At 48.6% G+C, this 25,174-nt stretch overlaps 1 protein-coding gene across 7 annotated transcripts in view; it reads left to right on the forward strand.

Moving 5' to 3' along the window:
* Window positions 1-10,551: 10,551 nt before the first annotated feature.
* Window positions 10,552-25,174, forward strand: part of LOC115117146 (E3 ubiquitin-protein ligase NEDD4-like) — an 83,146-nt gene continuing 68,523 nt past the window's right edge. For 4 of the 7 annotated variants that reach the window (XM_065007595.1, XM_065007600.1, XM_065007601.1 and 1 more), the window contains exon 1: window positions 10,553-12,101. In XM_065007595.1, the coding sequence (XP_064863667.1) occupies window positions 10,608-12,101 (1,494 nt within the window). In that variant the 5' untranslated portion in view covers window positions 10,553-10,607. Of the gene's footprint in view, window positions 12,102-25,174 lie in introns of all 7 variants that reach the window. The other 3 variants (XM_065007602.1, XM_065007596.1, XM_065007599.1) reach the window with 1 other exon arrangement.

Raw genomic sequence — 25,174 nt, forward strand, 5'->3', positions numbered from 1 at the left:
AAAAACAGCCCCAAAGCATGATGTTTCCACCCCCATGCTTCACAGTAGGTATGGTGTTCTTTGGATGCAACTCAGCATTCTTTGTCCTCCAAACACGACGAGTTGAGTTTTTACCAAAAAGTTATATTTTGGTTTCATCTGGCCATATGACATTCTCCCAATCTTCTTCTGGATCATCCAAATGCTCTCTAGCAAACTTCAGACGGGCCTGGACATGTACTGGCTTAAGCAGGGGGACACATCTGGCACTGCAGGATTTGAGTCCCTGGCGGCATAGCGTGTTACTGATGGTAGGCTTTGTTACTTTGGTCCCAGCTCTCTGCAGGTCATTCACTAGGTCCCCCCGTGTGGTTCTGGGATTTTTGCTCACCGTTCTTGTGATCATTTTGACCCCACGGGGTGAGATCTTGCGTGGAGCCCCAGATCGAGGGAGATTATCAGTGGTCTTGTATGTCTTCCATTTCCTAATAATTGCTCCCACAGTTGATTTCTTCAAACCAAGCTGCTTACCTATTGCAGATTCAGTCTTCCCAGCCTGGTGCAGGTCTACAATTTTGTTTCTGGTGTCCTTTGACAGGTCTTTGGTCTTGGCCATAGTGGAGTTTGGAGTGTGACTGTTTGAGGTTGTGGACAGGTGTCTTTTATACTGATAACAAGTTCAAACAGGTGCCATTAATACAGGTAATGAGTGGAGGACAGAGGAGCCTCTTAAAGAAGAAGTTACAGGTCTGTGAGAGACAGAAATCTTGCTTGTTTGTAGGTGACCAAATCCTTTTTTTCCACCATAATTTGCAAATAAATTCATTAAAAATCCTACAATGTGATTTTCTGGATTTATTTTTCTCATTTTGTCTGTCATAGTTGAAGTGTACCTATGATGAAAATTACAGGCCTCTCTCATCTTTTTAAGTGGGAGAACTTGCACAATTGGTGGCTGACTAAATACTTTTTTGCCCCACTATATATACTTTTTTCCCTCTTCACTTTTTCTTCACAGTTTTGTGGTATCCAATTGGTAGTTAGTCTTGTCCCATCACTGCAACTCCTGTACGGACTCGGAGAGGCAAAGGTCGAGATCCATGCTTCCTCCGAAACACGACCCCTGCCAAGCGGCTCTGCTTCTTAGCACAATGCTCGCTTAACCCGGAAGCCAGCCGCACCAATGTGTCGGAGGAAACACTGTACACTTGGCGATCGTGTCAGCGTGCATTGCTCCCGGCCTGCCATCGGCGTCGCTGGAGCGCGGTGGGACAAGGACAATCCGGCCGACCAAACCCCCCCCTTAACCCGGACGACGCTGGGCCAATTGTGTGCCGCCTCATGGGTGTCCTGGTCGCGGCTGGCTGCAACACAGCCCGGGATCGAACCCGGATCTGTAGTGACACAGTCAGCCAGCACTGTGATGCATTGCCTTAGACCGCTGCACCACTCGGGAGGCCCCTGATAGCGGAAGTTGCATTTAAGTGTCAAGTGTAGACACAGCTTTCTCTATGTATTGTCCTTCTTTTAACAACCCCTCTTTTCTACCTGCTAGATATGCTAATTCATTGTGTGTGTGTGTGTGTGTGTGTGTGTGTGTGTGTGTGTGTGTGTGTGTGTGTGTGTGTGTGTGTGTAAAGCTTTTATGCAATATTTTTTGTGTATGAAGCAAGCAGCTATTTTCTAGACTGTGTACATTTATTACGGGACTTCACTAAAAGTGTCCCTTCTGTCATCACAGGTTTGTCCTCTGAACCACAGACTACTCTTTGAGGTGTTTGATGAAAACAGATTGGTAAGATTCAATTTTTGTGAAATTATATTCTGAATGATGATTATATTTCAAGAGTTCAATGATTTTATTGAAAATTATCTTACAATTTGAATTGTACTTTTGATCCAAATAATATCCTCTTTCTACCTAACAGAAATTCTTATTTTCAGATGTTCTGTTGTATTTACTACACACATTTGTTGTATGACAATAGTACATTGTTCTTGATAACAATATGATGATAGTGTGTTGCCATGCAAATCCTCTAACTATCACTAACAACATCTAATCAATTTGTTGTATTCAATGTTCTCTTTCTCTCTGTCAACAGAAGGTCATTTCTGATTCTCTTGTTGTCCAATGTTGTCTGCAATCCCACTTCAAATGACATAATAAATAGCCTATTATCTGTGTGTTTAGGAGAAAACACCTGTTCTTAGGGACCATAGAAATTCTATTTCTATAATTGGCACATTGTTCCTGTTTGAGTTCTTGGAGAACACATGAACAGGGCTCTTATTTATCAGGCATCTCAGAGTAAAGAGTTTTGATCTACTATGATCTGTTTAGCCTTTTCGTTTTTTGTATTTTTTTTTGTACATATACAAACTTAAACTTGTACATATACATATGAACAACAAGTCAGACACACAAACAATGATTACATCTCATCTGCACTGACCTGCATGCTCACACATCCATCCCTAGTGCCTGGTCACACCTCCATCCCTAGTGTCTGGTCACACCTCCATCCCTAGTCACACCTCCATCCCTAGTGCCTGGTCACACCTCCATCCCTAGTCCACCTCCATCCCTAATGTCTGGTCACACCTCCATCCCTAATGCCTGGTCACACCTCCATCCCTAATGTCTGGTCACACCTCCATCCCTAGTGCCTGGTCACACCTCCATCCCTAGTGTCTGGTCACACCTCCATCCCTAATGCCTGGTCACACCTCCATCCCTAGTGCCTGGTCACACCTCCATCCCTAGTGCCTGGTCACACCTCCATCCCTAGTGCCTGGTCACACCTCCATCCCTAGTGCCTGGTCACACCTCCATCCCTAATGCCTGGTCACACCTCCATCCCTAGTGCCTGGTCACACCCCTCCATCCCCTAATGCCTGGTCACACCTCCATCCCTAGTGCCTGGTCACACCTCCATCCCTAGTGCCTGGTCACACCTCCATCCTAATGCCTGGTCACACCTCCATCCCTAGTGCCTGGTCACACCTCCATCCCTAATGCCTGGTCACACCTCCATCCCTAGTGTGCCTGGTCACACCTCCATCCCTAGTGCCTGGTCACACCTCCATCCCTAGTGCCTGGTCACACCTCCATCCCTAGTGCCTGGTCACACCTCCATCCCTAATGCCTGGTCACACCTCCATCCCTAATGCCTGGTCACACCTCCATCCCTAATGCCTGGTCACACCTCCATCCCTAATGCCTGGTCACACCTCCATCCCTAGTGCCTGGTCACACCTCCATCCCTAATGCCTGGTCACACCTCCATCCCTAGTGCCTGGTCACACCTCCATCCCTAGTGCCTGGTCACACCTCCATCCCTAGTGCCTGGTCACACCTCCATCCCTAGTGCCTGGTCACACCTCCATCCCTAGTGCCTGGTCACACCTCCATCCCTAATGCCTGGTCACACCTCCATCCCTAGTGCCTGGTCACACCTCCATCCCTAGTGCCTGGTCACACCTCCATCCCTAGTGCCTGGTCACACCTCCATCCCTAGTGCCTGGTCACACCTCCATCCCTAGTGCCTGGTCACACCTCCATCCCTAGTGCCTGGTCACACCTCCATCCCTAGTGCCTGGTCACACCTCCATCCCTAGTGCCTGGTCACACCTCCATCCCTAGTGCCTGGTCACACCTCCATCCCTAGTGCCTGGTCACACCCATCCATCCTAGTGCCTGGTCACACCTCCATCCCTAGTGCCTGGTCACACCTCCATCCCTAGTGTCTGGTCACACCTCCATCCCTAGTGCCTGGTCACACCTCCATCCCTAGTGTCTGGTCACACCTCCATCCCTAGTGCCTGGTCACACCTCCATCCCTAGTGTCTGGTCACACCTCCATCCCTAGTGCCTGGTCACACCTCCATCCCTAGTGTCTGGTCACACCTCCATCCCTAGTGTCTGGTCACACCTCCATCCCTAGTGTCTGGTCACACCTCCATCCCTAGTGTCTGGTCACACCTCCATCCCTAGTGTCTGGTCACACCTCCATCCCTAGTGTCTGGTCACACCTCCATCCCTAGTGTCTGGTCACACCTCCATCCCTAGTGTCTGGTCACACCTCCATCCCTAGTGTCTGGTCACACCTCCATCCCTAGTGTCTGGTCACACCTCCATCCCTAGTGTCTGGTCACACCTCCATCCCTAGTGTCTGGTCACACCTCCATCCCTAGTGTCTGGTCACACCTCCATCCCTAGTGTCTGGTCACACCTCCATCCCTAGTGTCTGGTCACACCTCCATCCCTAGTGTCTGGTCACACCTCCATCCCTAGTGTCTGGTCACACCTCCATCCCTAGTGTCTGGTCACACCTCCATCCCTAGTGTCTGGTCACACCTCCATCCCTAGTGTCTGGTCACACCTCCATCCCTAGTGTCTGGTCACACCTCCATCCCTAGTGGTCACACCTCTCCATCCCTAGTCTGGTCACACCTCTATCCCTAGTGTCTGGTCACACCTCCATCCCTAGTGTCTGGTCACACCTCCATCCCTAGTGTCTGGTCACACCTCCATCCCTAGTGTCTGGTCACACCTCCATCCCTAGTGTCTGGTCACACCTCCATCCCTAGTGTCTGGTCACACCTCCTCCATCCCTAGTGTCTGGTCACACCTCCATCCCTAGTGTCTGGTCACACCTCCATCCCTAGTGTCTGGTCACACCTCCATCCCTAGTGTCTGGTCACACCTCCATCCCTAGTGTCTGGTCACACCTCCATCCCTAGTGTCTGGTCACACCTCCATCCCTAGTGTCTGGTCACACCTCCATCCCTAGTGTCTGGTCACACCTCCATCCCTAGTGTCTGGTCACACCTCCATCCCTAGTGTCTGGTCACACCTCCATCCCTAGTGTCTGGTCACACCTCCATCCCTAGTCACACCTCCATCCCTAGTGTCTGGTCACACCTCCATCCCTAGTGTCTGGTCACACCTCCATCCCTAGTGTCTGGTCACACCTCCATCCCTAGTGTCTGGTCACACCTCCATCCCTAGTGTCTGGTCACACCTCCATCCCTAGTGTCTGGTCACACCTCCATCCCTAGTGTCTGGTCACACCTCCATCCCTAGTGCCTGGTCACACCTCCATCCCTAGTGCCTGGTCACACCTCCATCCCTAGTGCTTGTCATTATTGTTTGTCACTTGTCCTTTCTAAATTCTATCAGTAGTTTTTTCTCAATCACCCTGTGTTGAAATATGCAGACAGATTAAAAATGCTTTTACATTGTAATACTTTTGACAGCCAACTTTCTAGCTCCGCCCACAACCTCTGGACTTCAAAGCATTCCCAGAAAGTATGGATTATCGAGTCATTATTAGTTTTACTGTAACGGCTTTCTTCCGTCGAAGGAGAGTCGGACCAAAATGCAGCGTGGTTAGTTCGATACATCTTTAATATAGAAAAACACGAACAATACAAAAACAAGAAACGGAACGTGAAAACCTATACAGCCTATCTGGTGAAATACAAACACACTGAGACAGGAACAATCACCCACCAACACACAGTGAAACCCAGGCTACCTAAATATGGTTCCCAATCAGAGACAACGAGAATCACCTGACTCTGATTGAGAACCGCCTCAGGCAGCCATAGCCTATGCTAGACACCCCTACTCAGCACCAATCCCAATGCCTACTAAAACCCCAATACGACAACACAATAAACCCCTGTCACACCCTGGCCTGACCAAATAACTAAAGAAAACACAAAATACTAAGACCATGGCGTGACATTTACACTTAAGACATAACTGCCGTTGTGCTGTAGAATTGGTCCAATTTGTTTCTTGTATAATACATTATATTCATTCGTTTATACTGGAATAAGCTTACATTTTTGTTAAACCTCTTAAGTATCGGACCCTTTAAAAAAAAAAAAAAGTAATAATAATCCTGAAGTGACATACCCAAATCTGTAGATCAGGACCTGAAGCATATTCTTGATACCATTTGAAATTAAACACTAGAAATGTTAAATTAATGAAGGAGAATTTAACACATTAGATCTGGTAAAATATAATACAAAGATAAAAACCTGCTTTTGTTTTTTGTTTTATCTTTTGAAATGCAAGAGAAAGGTCACAATGTATTATTCCAGGTTAAGTGCCATTTCAATTTTGGCCACTAGATGGGAGCAGTGTGCGCACAGTTTTAGACTGATCCAATGAACCATTCAATTTCTGTTCAAAATGTTGCCCAAATGCGCCTAATTGGTTTATTGATACCTTTTGAAGTTCATAATTGTACACTTTCCTCAAACAATGGTATGGTATTATTTCACTGTAATAGCTACTGTAAATTGGACAGTGCAGTTAGATTAACAAGAGTTTAAGCTTTCTGCCAATATCAGATATGTCTATGTTCTGGGAAATGTTCATGTTACTTACAACCTCATGCTAATCGCATTAGCCTACGTTAGCTCAACCGTCCCACGGGGGGGGGGGGGGCCCGATCCTGTAATTTCGTTAGTTATGCTCCAACTTTCCTTCCATCTTGTGCCAACATCAGTTCTTTTTAAGTCTTGGATCCAATAGTTTATATTTTTTTCGAGAAATTTGTCAGTTGGATAGGCTCTCTACAAGGTTTTGTAAAAATTCCCTGTCATATAAACATCCTTTTCTGCCTCAGTGTAGCCTTTTTAGAAGATCATGAATACAATTACACGAACAAAGGGGACCTGATCCTAGATCAGCATGAATACGGGCCTAGAATGTGTTGCTCTGAAACGTCCAATATGTTAAATGGTGGACTGCTCTTTTCAGTGCTGAACTTCAGACTCTATGGCCCCAGTGTTGTGTGTTTGATGGGGCTTTCCCCTCCAGGACACAATAGTTATCTGTTCTCACTTGGCAGCCAGGACTGACTTGGTTATAAAGAGACTATTTATTTCCTATGCAGTTAATCCTAAATTATTATGTAATCATTTTGTAGTCTTAATTTCTTTTCACATAAGAAATGCTGGGAATGTGATTTCTTTTCCATCTAAAATGTCTTGCATTCTTGAGGCCTGTAGACTACAGTGTCCTCTGTCTCCTTGACGATGATATTGAAATCTTCCTCTAATGTTACCTGCCATAGATTACTAATATTAAAAGGCAGTTAAATTAAGGCCTGATCCAGTTTCTCTGCATCTCCCTGGGAATGTTTTGTCCCGCCTGATGGCTGTCGTGGGGAAATGTATGTCTGTCTGTCTCTGCCTGTGTTCAGTCTTCTCGCAACACAAAGAGAAGGACAGTTGCTTGTAGTGCTGACTTTGCTTTCTGTCTTGTCTTGGGACAGTCTCTCTGTTACAGGGAGAGTTTAATGGCAGCCTCCAGCCAGTCTCTTCCCTCATAAGTCTGAGGAGGGAGTATGGCCACTCTAAATGTTCCCCCTAGAGAGTCTCGTTGCTCTGACACAAAGGAACATAGATTGTGGTTCTTTTGTCTTGTCTTTCACATGCAGCTGATGGTCATACAGATTGTGTGGTCGTCCGGAAGATGCCAGGTTGTGGATTAGGGGAACTTCTGATTCCATGCAGCCAGAGAGAGAATGGACCAAGCTTGTGATATGGTTTGAGAGGCATATGTACAGTAACCATAGTGGCTGCTTTGTTCTGGTGGCTGTCTGGCTATGACAGCAGCAGCTGAGCCACGTAGTCTCCCTCCCCTGTGTGTCTGACACACACTCAACACACCACACACACCACACCACACACACACACACACAAAATGATAGCAGCCTGATATCTTATGGTGCGTCAGAAAGAGAAGGGGAGGGACAAATAAAAAATGTCCCAGATTGTCAGAAGGGGATGCTGAGAGAGGGGGATTGTTTCCAAACACACCAAGGGCCCATGGAGAGCCTGACTGGTGGCCCCCTTGGAGCTAAGAATGGGCAGGCTGCATGGCGTAAAGCATTACTGTTGAATCGTTGTCAAACCCAGTGTCATCATATCTGACATTTTCCAATCAACAACACACACAGAGGGAGGTTTTATAACCAGCATTTGCCCTCATTTGCAGTCCTGTTGTACACTGGGCCTTTCAGCACCAGAGCAGAGGCAGGAGCGTCATTTAAAAGCCTGGCTTGTTTACCACTGTGGACCGTGACAGAAGACAGCTGCTTATTATCAGTAGTGACCGAGGCTGTGGATCCGTAGCCTCCCTGTCCCGCCCCTCTGGATCCCTTTCCCCACAGAGCTAAAGATCTGAGTCTCGTTCTGTGTTTATTTACCTCTACTTTTACATTGTTGTAGTCACACTCCCTTCACATTTCTCACTGTCAATTGTGAAATGATCATTCTTTAGGTTTCACCAACCATTTGATCTCAATCAGTTTCATATGTATTTAGATCTGTTGTTGTTGTAATATGAGTCTTTTAAACGTCCGTCTCCAAAGATCAACACACAGAGAGCAGTTTCACAACTACTGTCAGCATGCAGGTTACCACTGTGTACATGCATTGTCATGCAGGCTAACCCTGAGTACGTGTATTGTCATGCAGGCTAACCCTGAGTACGTGTATTGTCAGGCAGGCTAACCCTGAGTACGTGTATTGTCAGGCAGGCTAACCCTGAGTACGTGTATTGTCAGGCAGGCTAACCCTGAGTACGTGTATTGTCAGGCAGGCTAACCCTGAGTACGTGTATTGTCAGGCAGGCTAACCCTGAGTACGTGTATTGTCAGGCAGGCTAACCCTGTGTACATGCATTGTCATGCAGGCTAACCCTGTGTACATGCATTGTCATGCAGGCTAACCCTGAGTACGTGTATTGTCAGGCAGGCTAACCCTGAGTACGTGTATTGTCAGGCAGGCTAACCCTGTGTACATGCATTGTCATGCAGGCTAACCCTGAGTACGTGTATTGTCAGGCAGGCAACCCTGAGTACGTGTATTGTCAGGCAGGCTAACCCTGTGTACATGCATTGTCAGGCAGGCTAACCCTGTGTACGTGCATTGTCATGCAGGCTAACCCTGAGTACGTGTATTGTCAGGCAGGCTAACCCTGAGTACGTGTATTGTCAGGCAGGCTAACCCTGAGTACGTGTATTGTCAGGCAGGCTAACCCTGAGTATGTGTATTGTCAGGCAGGCTAACCCTGAGTACGTGTATTGTCAGGCAGGCTAACCCTGAGTACGTGTATTGTCAGGCAGGCTAACCCTGAGTACGTGTATTGTCAGGCAGGCTAACCCTGAGTACGTGTATTGTCAGGCAGGCTAACCCTGAGTACGTGTATTGTCAGGCAGGCTAACCCTGAGTACGTGTATTGCCAGGCAGGCTAACCCTGAGTACGTGTATTGTCAGGCAGGCTAACCCTGAGTACGTGTATTGTCAGGCAGGCTAACCCTGAGTACGTGTATTGCCAGGCAGGCTAACCCTGAGTACGTGTATTGCCAGGCAGGCTAACCCTGAGTAAATGTATTGTCAGGCAGGCTAACTCTTTCAGTTGCAGAATCAGAGGCATCCTTTAACATCTTGGCTCTGTTTTTTCACTGTGAACCAGGAAGGAACACAGCTGCTTAATATCTTCAGTGACGCAGAAATTAAGTAAATCTGGAGGTCGTGGGGTGGGAATTTTGGGGGTTGAGTAACTTGGCAGAGTATGTCAGTGTCTTTGTGTGTTAGCTGACACTACCTGATGTGGTGGGTAGGTGGCCACCTCAGAGAAGGAGTTCTAGTTGGACTGGTGTTAGAGCCGAGGATGACGAGTTTAGAGACTGAAAATGTTTATTATTTATTTTACCTTTATTTAACTAGGCAAGTTAAGTGTGTTTGTTCTGAAAGGGGAGGACTGGGGTCGAGTAAGATGGCGTTGTGTAACTGTCTTCTCGGCCCCTGTCGTCCCGAGCCCAGTGTGTGGGATCTGGGATGAACACTACTACAATAGATTTATGGCCCTGTCAAGTCTGTGCTGCCTGACTCAGCTCTGTGTCCCCCTCCCACTGGGCCCTGGCCCACTGACGGATAAGGACCAGCTGAGAGACAGGGTGCTATTCAGACCTGGTTTCAAGTTGTTATTTGTTCTCTTTCACATACTTCGAGGGTAACTTGATTGAGCCTGCTTGTCTGAAATAAATACTGTTTGAACCCAGGTCTGGTGCTGTTCCCCCCCCCCCGGCTCCGTTTAGGCTGGGGGCGGTGACACACTCACACAAACGGGGGGTGGAGGGTGGAGAGCAGTCACATGACCATGGCCACCCTACCCTCACCTCAGAGGCAGGAGCGCCGGGTGCCCTTATCCAATCATGCCTGGAATGCTGCTTGTCACTTGGGCTATTTCTGCTGTCTGTCGCTATTGCTAGACTGTCCAGTGCTAACAGTTTGGCAGATTTCATCTCTTTTTTGTTGTTGTTGTTTGTTTCCATCTTGTTTCTACCTCTCGCTTTCTTTTCCTCTCTGTCTCTCTCATCCCCCTTTTTGCCTGGAGTTTGTAGCTTGGAGTTTCCCTGGCACTGCCTCTCTTGTTATTGTGCTGACTCGCTGCTCCTCTTTCCTCCAGCTCTGCTGTTCACTGTGGGAGGGAGCGAGAGAAAAAAAGATAGAGGGAGGGAGGGGAGAAAGGGGATCAGCCAGTTGAGAAGTGGGCGCCTGGATCAGACACTGAAACAGAGCAGGAGGTGAACATGTCTCACCGGCTGCGTCTGTACTTTGGCTCTGGCCGCAGCAACACAGCTCCAGAAATGGAGGAGCTGGAAGGGCCGTCCCAGGCCCAGACCCAGACCCAGGACGGCAACGATGTCGCCATGACATTCCACATGCAGCAGCCTCACCGGCCTCAGCGCTGGAGCAGCCCAGAATCAACTACCTTCTCCTGGTGTCCTGAGAGAGATCTGCCTATGAGTGCCTTCTCTGTGCCTTGGCAACGGCCTGAGAGAGGGATCTACTTTGGGCCTCGTCCTGTGTCTGAGAGCCCCCTGGCTGGTCATGTAGGTCCTGGAGACTCCTCACTCAAACGAAGCTCCTCCATGTTTATACCCCAGCTGACTTCTGCCGAGCCACGGCCCACAAAGAGTTCCTCTATGCAGATCTCTCTCCAACGGTCCTCCGGTCCTGGGCCTGTTGGAGCTGAAGAGCCACCACCATGTCCGCCACCCAGCTACACCCCGGGACCTGCTCCGGCCTACACAGAACCAGACAGGAACTACCACTACGCTCTACCACCACCACCACCTCACTACTGCCGAGAGGCTTCATCTACGGTCAGCTCACCACCACCTCACTACAGCCGAGAGGCTTCATCTACTGTCAGCTCACCACCACCTCACTACTGCCGAGAGGCTTCATCTACTGTCAGCTCACCACCACCTCACTACTGCCGAGAGGCTTCATCTACGGTCAGCTCACCACCTCGCTACAGCCGAGAGGCTTCATCTACTATCAGCTCACCACCTCACTACAGCCGAGAGGCTTCAGGGAGCTACAGTTCTGCCATGCCACATAATGGGAATCAACAGCCCACAGAGCCGGCTCAACCCAAGCGAAGGGTTTTCTGCGTCACACCCCAAGATGGCTCAAACTCAAGCGGTCAGGTCAGCTCAGCTATGTCTAACGGAAATGGAGGCTCACCGGGAATCAGCATTGGAAGCTTCCACATCTCAAGGAACTCCTCAGATGGATCTGAAGTCCAGCAGTTCAGGATCGGCTATGGATCTGGCAATCAAGGAGCTGGGCCCTGCCGCTGGTCCGTCCAGCAGCAGAACTCTGACCCGGGCCAACCTGGCACCACTCAAAGGCGGGTTGTGTTCCAGCTTGGACAGCAGGACCAAGCCAGACAGGCCAACAATATGAACCTTGTGGCCACTAGTGAGCCCACCGATCTGGGTTTCACTGGCTCCAAGGGAGGGCGTGTGGTACGTTACCCCAAGATCCGGCTGGAGAGAAGCTCTTCGCATCAGCGGCTGCCCCGTGGGAACCACCAGACATTCGGTGATATTGGGGATCCTCAGGGCATTGAAGGAAACCCTTCAGAGATGGACGGTCAAAGTATGGATATTGAAGATGGCTGTACTTTCAACATCAGGAGAGAACCCCGCAAGCAGCAGCCTCACTTCAAGATTTCTTTCAGTCAGAATGGTGATCCCCCTACCGTACAGGATATAAGCCTGGGAAATGGTCAGGTAATGATTATTGGAAGTATAAAAATCATTATGATAGTGTATTTTAAAGTTTACACACAAGCTTTGAAGTATTTCAAAAAGTGTTATGTTGAAGGTAATTGCAACTTATTGGTGTCTGCAATTTGGGAAGTAGCCTGTATTTGAGTTATGAGAGTAATCAAGAATTCAGATGCTTTCAAAGGCATCTGAGAGTCCGTGAATGTTCTAGACACATGAAAAACAGTTTATTTATAGAAATATATTTGTTATTGCTCACCAGACAGGAAATCAAATCAAATGTTATTTGTCACATGCGCTTACTGTGAAATGCTTACTTCCAACAATGCAGTTCAAGAAATAGACTTAAGAAAAGATTTACTAAATAATTTTTTTTTTTTTTTATTTTAAATTTTTTAATAACAAGAAAATGACAAAACAGTACTGAGGTTATATACAGGGAGTACCAGTACCAAGTCAGTGTGTGGGGCTACAGGTTAGTTGAGGTAATTTGTAAAGTGACAATGCATAGATAATAAACAGCAAGTAGCACCAGTGTAAAAACGAAGGGGGGGGGGTCAATGTAATATTCTGGGTGGCCATTTTTGATTAATTGTTCATCAGTCTCATGGCTTGGGGGTGTAAGCTGTTAAGGAGTCTTTTGGACCTAGACTTGGCGCTCTGGTATCCCTTGCCGTGTGGTAGCAGAGAGAACAGTCCATGACTTGGGTGACTGGAGTCTTTGACAATTTTCTGGGCCTTCCTCTGACACCGCCTAGTATATAGGTCCTGGATGTCAGGAATCTTGGCCCCAGTGATGCCTTACGGTCAGTAGTGATTGGGGGGGGGGTCAATTCAGTTACATATTGGTATATTATTTTGGACAACATTATATTGATACTTTGATTCCCAAGTATTGCGTTGTAAAATAATAAATAAAATAAAAATGCATGCCTGCCTTGCGGCTGGGCGGGAATGGGGTGGTCACATTCTGGGAAGTGAGAATGTCAAGTAGCCCCAAGGCAGCCTGGCCAGGAGCTGCTGCTGGTCTCCACTGCACCGGCTTTTATTTCATTTCACAACCACAGGCATGTGAACTTTTACACACTTAGATGGAGTCTCATTCACTAGGAAAACCCGAGGAAAACAAATGGGAGACGGGCTTTGGAAACTAGTGCTCAACACACGCACACAATTGTTGCCCAGCCCACTCACTTCATTGTCTTTACGTTGAGGTAATAGTAACGTAACAGTCGTAAAAGAAACACCTGACCGGCATTTCTTTCTCTCTGGTCCTGACAAGAAAATTTTAAAAAACTTTTCAGAGGTTCTCTTCTGCACTGTTCAACCAGTTCAGTAAATGTGGAGGAGGAGTTCAGATGGAGGGTCGTCTTGGTAACGTCCAAAAGGGGAAGTATCGTCACAGGCTCTCCATTTCTCCAGAAAACTCGATGCAGCTGGTTGTCTTCTAACCCTGCAGAGGGTGAGGTAATAAATAGGAACAAACACCCCCACAGCCTCTTTAAGATCTGGCTGTGCTTGTGCTATCTTTAGATCTGCTTGAAAGAGGCATGTCTCCTATGGCCTGGGTTGGCCTGGGTCGGTGTGGAGTCTCCTATGGCCTGGGTTGGTGTGGCGTCTCCTATGGCCTGGGTCGGTGTGGCGTCTCCTATAGCCTGGGTCGGTGTGGAGTCTCCTATGGCCTGGGTTGACCTGGGTCGGTGTGGAGTCTCCTATGGCCTGGGTCGGTGTGGAGTCTCCTATGGCCTGGGTTGGCCTGGGTCGGTGTGGAGTCTCCTATGGCCTGGGTTGGTGTGGCGTCTCCTATGGCCTGGATTGACCTGGGTCGGTGTGGAGTCTCCTATGGCCTGGGTTGGTGTGGCGTCTCCTATGGCCTGGGTTGGCCTGGGTCGGTGTGGAGTCTCCTATGGCCTGGGTTGGTGTGGAGTCTCCTATGGCCTGGGTTGGTGTGGCGTCTCCTATGGCCTGGATTGACCTGGGTCGGTGTGGAGTCTCCTATGGCCTGGGTCGGTGTGGAGTCTCCTATGGCCTGGGTCGGTGTGGAGTCTCCTATGGCCTGGGTTGGCCTGGGTCGGTGTGGAGTCTCCTATGACCTGGGTTGGACTGGGTTGGTGTGGCGTCACCTATGACCTGGGTTGACCTGGGTCGGTGTGGAGTCTCCTATGGCCTGGGTTGGTGTGGCGTCACCTATGGCCTAGGTCGGTGTGGCGTCTCCTATGGCCTGGGTTGGCCTGGGTCGGTGTGGCGTCTCCTATGTCCTGGGTTGGCCTGGGTCGGTGTGGCGTCTCCTATGGCCTGGATTGGTATGGGTCGGTGTGGCGTCTCCTATGGCCTGGGTTGGTGTGGCGTCTCCTATGGTATGGGTCAGTGTGGCGTCTCCTATTGCCTGGGTTGGTATGGGTCTGTGTGGCCTCCTATGGCCTGGATTGGTATGGTCGGTGTGGCGTCTCCTATGGCCTGGTTGGTATGGGTCGGTGTGGCGTCTCCTATGGCCTGGGTTGGTATGGGTCGGTGTGGCCTCTCCTATGGTATGGGTCGGTGTGGCGTCTCCTATGGCCTGGGTTGGTATGGGTCGGTGTGGCGTTTCCTATGGCCTGGGTTGGTATGGGTCGGTGTGGCATTTCCTATGGCCTGGGTTGGTATGGGTCGGTGTGGCGTCTCCTATGACCTGGGTTGGTATGGGTCGGTGTGGCGTCTCCTATGTCCTGGGTTGGCCTGGGTCGGTGTGGCGTCTCCTATGGCTCTGGGTTGGCCTGGGTCGGTGTGGCGTCTCCTATGGCCTGGGTTGGTATGGGTTGGTGTGGCGTCTCCTATGGCCTGGGTTGGTAGTCTGTGTGGCGTCTCCTATGGCCTGGGTTGGTGGGTGGTGTCTCCTATGGCCTGGGTTGGCCTGGGTCGGTGTGGCGTCTCCTATGGCCTGGATTGGTATGGGTCGGTGTGGCGTTTCCTATGGCCTGGATTGGTATGGGTCGGTGTGGCGTCTCCTATGGCCTGGTCACGTTGGTGTGGCGTCTCCTATGGTAGACAACGTGGGATAAGGAGTAGAAAATCTCCTAAAGCAAATTATAATGCCTGGTGTGTGTAATCAGTAATCAGGTCTGTGTGTTTTGCCTCCTGAATGTGATAATGCAGGGTGATGAAAGTGTGCCAAAGCAAACAAACAAACTAACAAACAAACGGCCACCAAGAACCACAACACAATCTACAGATGGTGTCTGCATGGAGGAGTCTCCTCCATGAATGGGGAAGTGGTATGGGTCCTGGGGACACTCCCAGGTGTTTCCCATTGCTGGCGTCTCCCAACTCCGCCTGGCATTAATAAGGAAATAACAGAGAGAATACAGCAGACAGAGTGGGAGGGTCCTACACCTGGGTTGGTATGGGTCGGTGTGGCGTCTCCTATGGCCTGGGTTGGTATGGGTCGGTGTGGCGTCTCCTATGGCCTGGGTTGGTATGGGTCGGTGTGGCGTCTCCTATGGCCTGGGTCGGTGTGGCGTTTCCTATGGCCTGGATTGGTATGGGTCGGTGTGGCGTCTCCTATGGCCTGGATTGGCCTGGGTCGGTGTGGAGTCTCCTATGGCCTGGGTCGGTGTGGCGTCACCTATGACCTGGGTTGACCTGGGTCGGTGTGGAGTCTCCTATGGCCTGGGTTGGTGTTGGGTCACCTATGGCCTAGGTCGGTGTGGCGTCTCCTATAGCCTGGGTCGGTGTGGCGTCTCCTATGTCCTGGGTTGGCCTGGGTCGGTGTGGCGTCTCCTATGTCCTGGGTTGGCCTGGGTCGGTGTGGCGTCTCCTATGGCCTGGGTTGGTATAGGTTGGTGTGGCGTCTCCTATGGCCTGAGTCTGTGTGGCGTCTCCTATGGCCTTGGTCGGTGTGGTGTCTCCTATGGCCTGGGTTGGCCTGGGTCGGTGTGGCGTCTCCTATGGCCTGGATTGGTATGGGTCGGTGTGGCGTCTCCTATGGCCTGGATTGGTATGGGTTGGTGTGGCGTCTCCTATGGCCTGGGTTGGTGTGGCGTCTCCTATGGTATGGGTCAGTGTGGCGTCTCCTATTTGCCTGGGTTGGTATGGGTCTGTGTGGCCTCCTATGGTATGGGTCGGTGTGGCGTCTCCTATGGCCTAGGTTGGTTTGGGTCGGTGTGGCGTCTCCTATGGCCTGGGTTGGTATGGGTCGGTGTGGCGTTTCCTATGGCCTGGGTTGGTATGGGTCGGTGTGGCATTTCCTATGGCCTGGGTTGGTATGGGTCGGTGTGGCGTCTCCTATGACCTGTGTTGGTATGGGTCGGTGTGGCGTTTCCTATGGCCTGGATTGGTATGGGTCGGTGTGGCGTCTCCTATGACCTGGGTTGGTATGGGTCGGTGTGGCGTTTCCTATGACCTGGGTTGGTATGGGTCGGTGTGGCGTCTCCTATGACCTGGGTTGGTATGGGTCGGTGTGGTGTCTCCTATGGCCTGGGTTGGTATGGGTCGGTGTGGCGTTTCCTATGGCCTGGATTGGTATGGGTCGGTGTGGCGTTTCCTATGGCCTGGGTTGGTATGGGTCGGTGTGGCGTTTCCTATGGCCTGGGTTGGTATGGGTCGGTGTGGCGTCTCCTATGGCCTGGGTTGGTATGGGTCGGTGTGGCGTCTCCTATAGCCTGGGTTGGTATGGGTCGGTGTGGCGTCTCCTATGGCCTGGGTTGGTATGGGTCGGTGTGGCGTTTCCTATGGCCTGGGTTGGTATGGGTCGGTATGGCGTTTCCTATGGGTCGGTGTGGCTCCCTGAGAACAGTTGCCCTTTCTGGGTGATTCAGATCTGATATCATTATGACTCCAAATGACTATTAAAGAAGTTTAACAAGCTATCAATATCAGCATTTCGTTATAGCTTTGAGTCTTTCATAAAGCTGTAAATAATCAACTGTATCTACTTACTATAGCAGATAGAACACTACTAAACGGCTCTCCATTTCCTAACCAATCAAATTTGATTTGAGATGCAGACCTAACAGCATTTAAACTGTTTCTCGCTCGTCGAAAACATAGGCCTCTCAAAACTGTTGTTGTTGTTCTCTGTAGTTTGTAGCTTGGTATTTAGACTATCTAATGGCCACTGTGTCAGGATAGGACCAGAATCATCCAGAACTATTACTAGAGTCTGCCACCCCTCTTTAGTTGTATCAGACTATTCCCACTACCAACCAGGATACTGCTACTGGCTGGGAGGTTATATGTCCTCACTCAGCTATTTGGACAGGTTTTTTAATATTACTATTGGACGAGCATGGTCACTTTTAAGACTGGCTAATGATATTGACATTGAATGGCGCGACTGAACAGGTCATAGGCCCATGTTTTGTATGAACCTGTAGTTTGAATGTTCACTCGTGTCAGTGCGTGAGTTGAATTTCAGTTGAGGGCACACGCTAAGTTGGTACAATGGCATACTAAGGCAGGACCTCTTGTTTTGACTGGGCTTATCATTTCAGTGTGATTTTCTAGTGTCTGTATGACTGGTCTCTGCTGACTTTAGCAGCCACTGAAGTCAGAGGAATGTCGCCCACCAACTGTTTCAACACTCCTCCCTATACCACATATCTTTACATTTTTTTTGACCAAATACGGAAACAAACAAATAAATATAGCACAATTTTCGCCACTTAACATTCCCGCTACAGAATAAAGTTACCCTGCTCTCACATATAGGACACTTAACGTTCGGATGTATGGGATTACCTTGATACCCATAGGAGGGGAAACCCCCTTCCCCAGGTGCCCTGTGGTTGCCTGCCTAGTAGGCTAGCGCCCCTGGATATAGAAAAGCACAGTGCGTGTGCCAGGCTGGAGACAGACCACTTTGCCTATAGAAATAGAATAACTAGAACGGAAAGGGCATCCCCATTCAAGTCAATGTTTTGGGATGGGTGGGCTGGCGGCCATATTTAGTGTACCCATGCCAGGAAGTAATTACATTTCTATAGTTAGGCCTATGCCCTCGCCACAGCCTTAACCCAGACCAGTTCACAGCTAGTGCAGTTGCCATTCACAAAGAGCGTTGACCAACTGGCTGGCTGGCTGTCACGAGGCTATATTAGCTTGGGGGTCTCCAACGTTATTTTTGTCAATATGCATGTGCTGTGCCGGGGGCTGGGGAGGGAATTGTTGTTGAAGCTTTTTCAGGCACCTTGTGGGGGTTGCATGGCATTGTAACTCAACCTAACCCCACTCGAGCTTTTCCAGTGAATATGTTAGGCTTTATTGTACAGGCCTTTTTTTCTCCTGTCGCTCAGCTGAAAAAACAGCCTGCTGTTTGATCCCTGATTGTCTACTGACCCTAACCCTCATTCTCTCCTTCCAGTCTGTTGTCTGTCTCTCTCTCTCTCTCTCTCTCTCTCTCTCAATTTCAATATAAGGGGCTTTATTGGCATGGGAAGCAAGTGAAATAGATAATACATTTTTTATTTTTTACAGTAAACATTACACTCACAAAAGTTCCAAACGAATAAAAACATTTCAAATGTCATTATGTGTATATATACAGTGTTGTAATAATGTGCAAATATTTAAAGTACAAAAGGGAATATAAATTAACATCAATATACAGTTGAAGTCGGAAGTTTACATACACTTAGGTTGGAGTCATTAAAACTCGTTTTTCAACCACTCCACAAATGTCTTGTTAACAAACTATAGTTTAGGCAAGTCGGTTTGGACATCTACTTTGTGCATGACACAAGTAATTTTTCAAACAATTGTTTAGACAAATTAAATCATATATAATTTACTGTATCACAATTCCAGTGGGTCAGAAGTTTACATACACTAAGTTGCCTGTGCCTTTAAACAACTTGGAAAATTCCAGAAAATGATGTCATGGCTTTAGAAGCTTCTGATAGGCTAATTGACATAATTAGTGTCAATTGGAGATGTACCTGTGGGTGTATTTCAAGGCCTACCTTCACACTCAGTGCCTCTTTGGTTGACATCATGGGAAAATTATTTATTGTGGAATACTACCCAAAACATTTCACCCAAGTTAAACAATTTAAAGGCAATGCTACCAAATACTAATTGAGTGTTTGCAAACTTCTGACCCACTGGGAATGTGATGAAAGAAATAAAAACTGAAATAAATCATTCTCTCTACTATTATTCTGACATTTCACATTCTTAAAATAAAGTGGTGATCCTAACTGACCTAAGACAGGGAATGTTTACTAGGATTAAATGTCAGGAGTTGTGAAAAACGGAGTTTAAATGTATTTGGCCAAGGTGTATGTAAACGTCCGACTTCAACTGTAGGTTGTATTTACAATGATGTTTGTTCTTCACTGGTTGCCCTTGTGGCAACGGGTCACACATCTTGCTGCTGTGATTGCACACTGGTATTTCACACAATAGACATGGGAATTTATCGAAATTTGATTTGTTTACAAATTCTTTGTGGGTCTGTGTAATCTGACTGAAAAAATGTGTCTATACTCAAACACTTGGCAGAAAGTTAGTAAGTACAGCTCAGTTTCCACCACATTTTGTGGGCAGTGTGCACATAGACTGTCTTCTCTTGAGAGCCAGGTCTGCCTACGGTGGCCTTTCTCAATAGCAAGGCTATGCTCACTGAGTCTGTACATAGTCAAATATTTCCTTTATTTTGGGTCAGTCACAGTGGTCAGGTATTCTGTCACTGTGTACTCTCTGTTTATGGCGAAAAAGCATTCTAGGTTGTTCTGTTTTTTTTTGTAAATTCTCTCAACATTTCAAGTAATTATCTTTTTGTTTTCTCATGATTTGGTTGGAACTAATTGTGTTGCTGTCCTGGGGCTTTGTGGGGTGTGTTTGAACAGAGCCCCAGGATCAGCTTGCTTAGGGGACTCTTCTCCAGGTTAATTTCTCTGTAGGTGATGGCTTTGTTATGGAATGTTTGGGAATTGCTTCCTTTTAGTTGGTTGTAGAATGTGACGGCTCTTTTCTGGATTTTGATCATTAGTGGGTAGCGGCCTAACTCCGCTCTGCATGCTAAATTTGGTGGTTTATGCAGTACAATGAAGATATTTCTGCAGAATTTTGCATGGAGTCTCTTTTAAGTTGGTGTTTGTCCCATTTTTTTTTGAATTCTTGGTTGGTCAACGGACCCCAGACCTCACAACCATAAAGGGCAGTGGGTTGTATAACTGATACCAGCATTTTTAGCCAGATCCTAATTGGTATGTCAAATTTCATGTTCCTTTTGATGGCGTAGAAAGCCCTTGTCTCTCAGATCGTTCACAACTAAACTCAGCAAAAAATGAAATGTCCTCTCACTGTCAACTGCTTTTATTTTCAGCAAACTTAACATGTGTAAATATTTGTATGGAAATAAGATTCAACAACTGAGACCTAAATTGAACAAGTTCCACAGACATGAGACTAACAGAACTGGAATAATGTGTTCCTGAACAAAGGGGGGGTCAAAAGTAACAGTCAGTATCTGGTGTGGCCACCAGCTGCATTAAGTACTGCAGTGCATCTCCTCCTCATGAACTGCACCAGATTTGCCAGTTCTTGCTGTGAGATGTTACCCCACTCTTCCACCAAGGTACCTGCAAGTTCCCAGACATTTCTGGGGGGGAATGGCCCTAGCCCTCATCCTCCAAACCAATTGGTCCCAGATGTGCTCAATGGGATTGAGATCCGGGTTCTTCGCTGGCCATGGCAGAACACTGACATTCCTGTCTTGCAGGAAATCATGCACAGAACAAGCAGTATGTCTGTTGGCGTCATGCTGGAGGATCATGTCAGAAGGAGCCTGCAGGAAGGGTACCACATGAGGGAGAAGGATGTCTTCCCTGTAACACACAGCGTTGAGAATGCCTGAAATGACAGCAAGCTCAGTCCGATGATGCTGTGAAACACCACCCCAGACCATGACGGACCCTCCAAATCGATCCCGCTCCAGAGTACAGGCCTCGGTGTAACACTCATTCCTTGGACGATAAACGCGAATCTGACCATCACCCCTGGTGAGACAAAACCGTGACTCGTCTGTGAAGAGCACTTTTTGCCAGTCTTGTCTGGTCTAGCGACGGTGGGTTTGTGCCCATCGGCCACGTTGTTGCCGGTGATGTCTGGTGAGAACCTGCCTTTACAACAGGCCTACAAGCCCTCAGTCCAGCCTCTCTCAGCCTATTGCGGACAGTCTGAGCACTGATGGAGGGATTGTGCGTTCCTGGTGTAACTTGGGCAGTTGTTGTTGCCATCCTGTACCTGTCCCGTAGGTGTGATGTTCAAATGTACCGATCCTGTGCAGGTGTTGTTACACGTGGTCTGCCACTGCGAGGACGATCAGCTGTCCGTCCTGTCTCCCTGTAGCGCTGTCTTAGGCGTCTCACAGTACAGACATTGCAATTTCTTGCCCTCACCACATCTGCAGTTCTCATGCCTCCTTGCAGCATGCCTAAGGCACGTTCACGCAGATGAGCAGGGACCCTGGGCATATTTCTTTGGGTGTTTTTCAGAGTCAGTAGAAAGGCCTCTTTAGTGTCTTAAGTTTTCATAACTGTGACCTTAATTCCATACCTTCTGTAAACTGTGTATTAACGACCGTTCCATGTTCATTAATTGTTTATGATTCTTTGAACAAGCATGGGAAACCGTGTTTAAACCCTTTACAATGAAGATCTGTAAAGTTATTTTGATTTTTACTAATTTTCTTTGAAAGACAGGGTCCTGAAAAAGGGTCGCTTCTTTTTTTGCTGAGTTTGTTGAAGTTACCTGTGGCGCTGATGTTTAGGCCGAGGTATGTATAGTTTTTTGTGTACTCTAGGGCAACTGTGTCGAGCTGGAATTTGTATTTGTGTCCCTGGCAACTGGACCTTTTAAGCAACATCATTATTTTTGATTTACTGTCAGGGCCCAGGTCTGTCAAAATCTGTGCAGAAGATCTAGGTGCTTTTGTAGTCCCTCCTGGGTTGGGGATAGAAGCACCAGATCATCCGCAAAAAGAAGACGTTTGTCTTCATATTCTCGTAGGGCCAGGTGCTGCAGACTGTTCTAGTGGCCTCACCAATTTCTTGACATACATGTTGAAGACAATTTCTTGACATACATTATTTCCCGGTGGAAATAAATGTGTTTTTTTGCCAATTTTAACCGCACGCACTTGTTTTTTGTGTACATGTTGTATGTTTTTCCCCCAACTTTCCAAACATTTGTATAGCAGATCCCCTTGCCAAATTGAGTATCAAACTTTTTGAAATCAACAAAGCATGAGAAGACTTTGCCTTTGTTTGTTAATTAGGTTGTGCAGGGTGAATACATGGTCTGTCGCACGGTAATTTTGTAAAAAGCCAATTTGATGTTTGCTCAGTACATTGTTTTCACTGAGGAAATGTACAAGTCTACTGTTAATGTTAATGCAGAGGATTTTCCCAAGTTTGCTGTTGACTCATATCCCACAGTAGTTATTGGGGTCAAATTTCTCTCCACTTTTGTGGATTGGGGTTATCAGTCCTTGGTTCCAAATATTGGAGAATATGCCAGGGCTGAGGATGATGTTAGAGTTTTAGTATAGCCAATTGGAATATGTGGTCTCTAGATTTGATCATTTAATTTAGGTTACCATCAACCCCACAGGCCTTTTTTGTGTTGGATGGTTTGTATTTTGTCCTGTAGTTTATTCAATGTAATTGGATAATCCAGTGGGTTCTGGTAGTCTTTAATAGTTGATTCTATGATTTGTATTTGATCATGTATATGTTTCAGCTGTTTGTTCTTTGTTATAGAGCCAGAAAGGTTGGAGAAGCGGTTTATCCTTACATCTCCGTTTTGGATAGATAACTCTTCGTGTTGTTTGTTTAGAGTTTTCCAATTTTCCTCAGAAGTGGTTGCTGTTCCATCTTTTTCCCCTATATTATTTTAGTGATTCAACATAGGTCACCCTTCTCCCTCCCTCCTCCCAGTCTATGGATTCTTCGATTACATTGAGCTGATTTCTGAAGTGCTGTTCCATCTTTTTCCATAGTGAATATCTATATTATTTTAGTGATTCAACATAGGTCACCCCCTTCTATCACCCCCTTCTCCCTCCCTCCCTCCCTCCCTCCTCCTCCTCCTCCCCAGTAAGGAGTAATATGCTAACTCTCCCTCCCCTCCCCTTCTCCCTCCCTCCCTCCTCCCAGTGAGGAGTCATATGCTAACTCTCCCTCCCCTCCCCTTCTCCCTCCCTCCTCCCAGTGAGGAGTAATATGCTAACTCTCCCTCCCTCCTCCCAGTGAGGAGTAATATGCTAACTCTCCCTCCCCTCCCCTTCTCCCTCCCTCCTCCCAGTGAGGAGTAATATGCTAACTCTCCCTCCCATACTCCCTCCCTCCTCCTCTTCCCAGTGAGGAGTAATATGCTAACTCTCCCTCCCTCCTCCTCCCAGTGAGGAGTAATATGCTAACTCTCCCTCCCCTACTCCCTCCTCCTCCTCGTCCCAGTGAGGTTTAATATGTTAACTCTCCCTCCCTCCCTCCCTCCCTCCTCCTCGTCCCAGTGAGGAGTAATATGCTCTCCTCCTCCCTCCCTCCTCCCATCCCTCCCTCCCTCCCTCCCTCCCTCCCAGTCCCTCCCTCCCTCCCCTCCCCCCCCCCTCCTCCCTCGTCCCAGTGAGGAGTAATATGGCAACTCTCCCTCCCCTACTCCCCCAGTCCCTCCCCCCTCCCCTCCTCCCCTCCCTCCCAGTGAGGAGTAATATGCCCAGTGAGGAGTAATATGGCAGTGACTCTCCCTCCCCTACTCCCTCCCCAGTCCTCCCTCCTCCCAGTGAGGAGTAATATGCTAACTCTCCCTCCCCTACTCCCTCCCTCCCTCCTCCTCCCAGTGAGGAGTAATATGCTAACTCTCCCTCCCCTACTCCCTCCCTCCCTCCTCCTCCCCCAGTGAGGAGTAATATGCTAACTCTCCCTCCCCTACTCCCTCCCTCCCTCCCTCCTCCTCCCAGTGAGGAGTAATATGCTAACTCTCCCCCCTCCTCCCCCAGTCCCTCCTCCTCCCAGTGAGGAGTAATATGCTAACTCTCCCTCCCCCCTACTCCCTCCCTCCCTCCCCTACTCCCTCCCTCCCTCCTCCTCCCAGTGAGGAGTAATATGCTAACTCTCCCTCCCTCCCTCCTCCTCCCAGTGAGGAGTAATATGCTAACTCTCCCTCCCCTCCCAGTGACTCCCCTCCCTCCCTCCTCCTCCTCCCAGTGAGGAGTAATATGGTAACTCTCCCTCCCTCCTCCTCCCAGTGAGGAGTAATATGGTAACTCCCTCCCTCCTCCTCCCAGTGAGGAGTAATATGCTAACTCTCCCTCCCCTCTCCTCCCAGTCCTCTCCCTCCTCCCTCCCTCCTCCCAGTGAGGAGTAATATGTGAGGAGTAACTCTCCCTCCCCTACTCCCTCCCTCCCTCCTCCCAGTGAGGAGTAATATGCTAACTCTCCCTCCCCTTCTTCCTCCCTCCCTTCTCCCAGTGAGGAATAATATGCTAACTCTCCCTCCCCTCCCTCCCTCCTCCCAGTGAGGAGTAATATGGTAACTCTCCCCTCCCCTCCCCTCCCTCCCTCCCCTCTCCCAGTGAGGAGTAATATGCTAACTCTTCCCCCTCCCTCCTCCCAATGAGGAGTAATATGCTAACTCTCCTTCCCTCCCCCCCTCCCTCCTCCCAGTGAGGAATATGCTAACTCTCCCTCCTAATATGCTAACTCCTCCTCCCTCCCCCCTCCTCCCTTCTCCCAGTGAGGAGTAATATGCTAACTCTCCCTCCCCCTCTCCCTCCCTCCCTCCTCCTCCCAGTGAGGAGTAATATGCTAACTCTCCCCTCCCCCTCCCAGTGAGGAGTAATATGCTAACTCCCCCCCCTCCCCTCCCCTACTCCCTCCCTCCCTCCCTCCTCCTCCCAGTGAGGAGTAATATGCTAACTCTCCCTCCCTCCCCCTCCTCCTCCCAGTGAGGAGTAATATGCTAACTCTCCCTCCCTCCCTCCCCTGAGGTCCCTCCCCTCCCTCCCCAGTGAGGAGTAATATAACTCTCCCCTCCCAGTGAGGAGTAATAGTGAGGAGTAATATGCTAACTCTCCCTCCCCTACTCCCTCCCTCCTC

This window comes from Oncorhynchus nerka, linkage group LG22 (assembly GCF_034236695.1).
Source record: "Oncorhynchus nerka isolate Pitt River linkage group LG22, Oner_Uvic_2.0, whole genome shotgun sequence".
Taxonomy (NCBI): Eukaryota; Metazoa; Chordata; class Actinopteri; order Salmoniformes; family Salmonidae; genus Oncorhynchus; species Oncorhynchus nerka.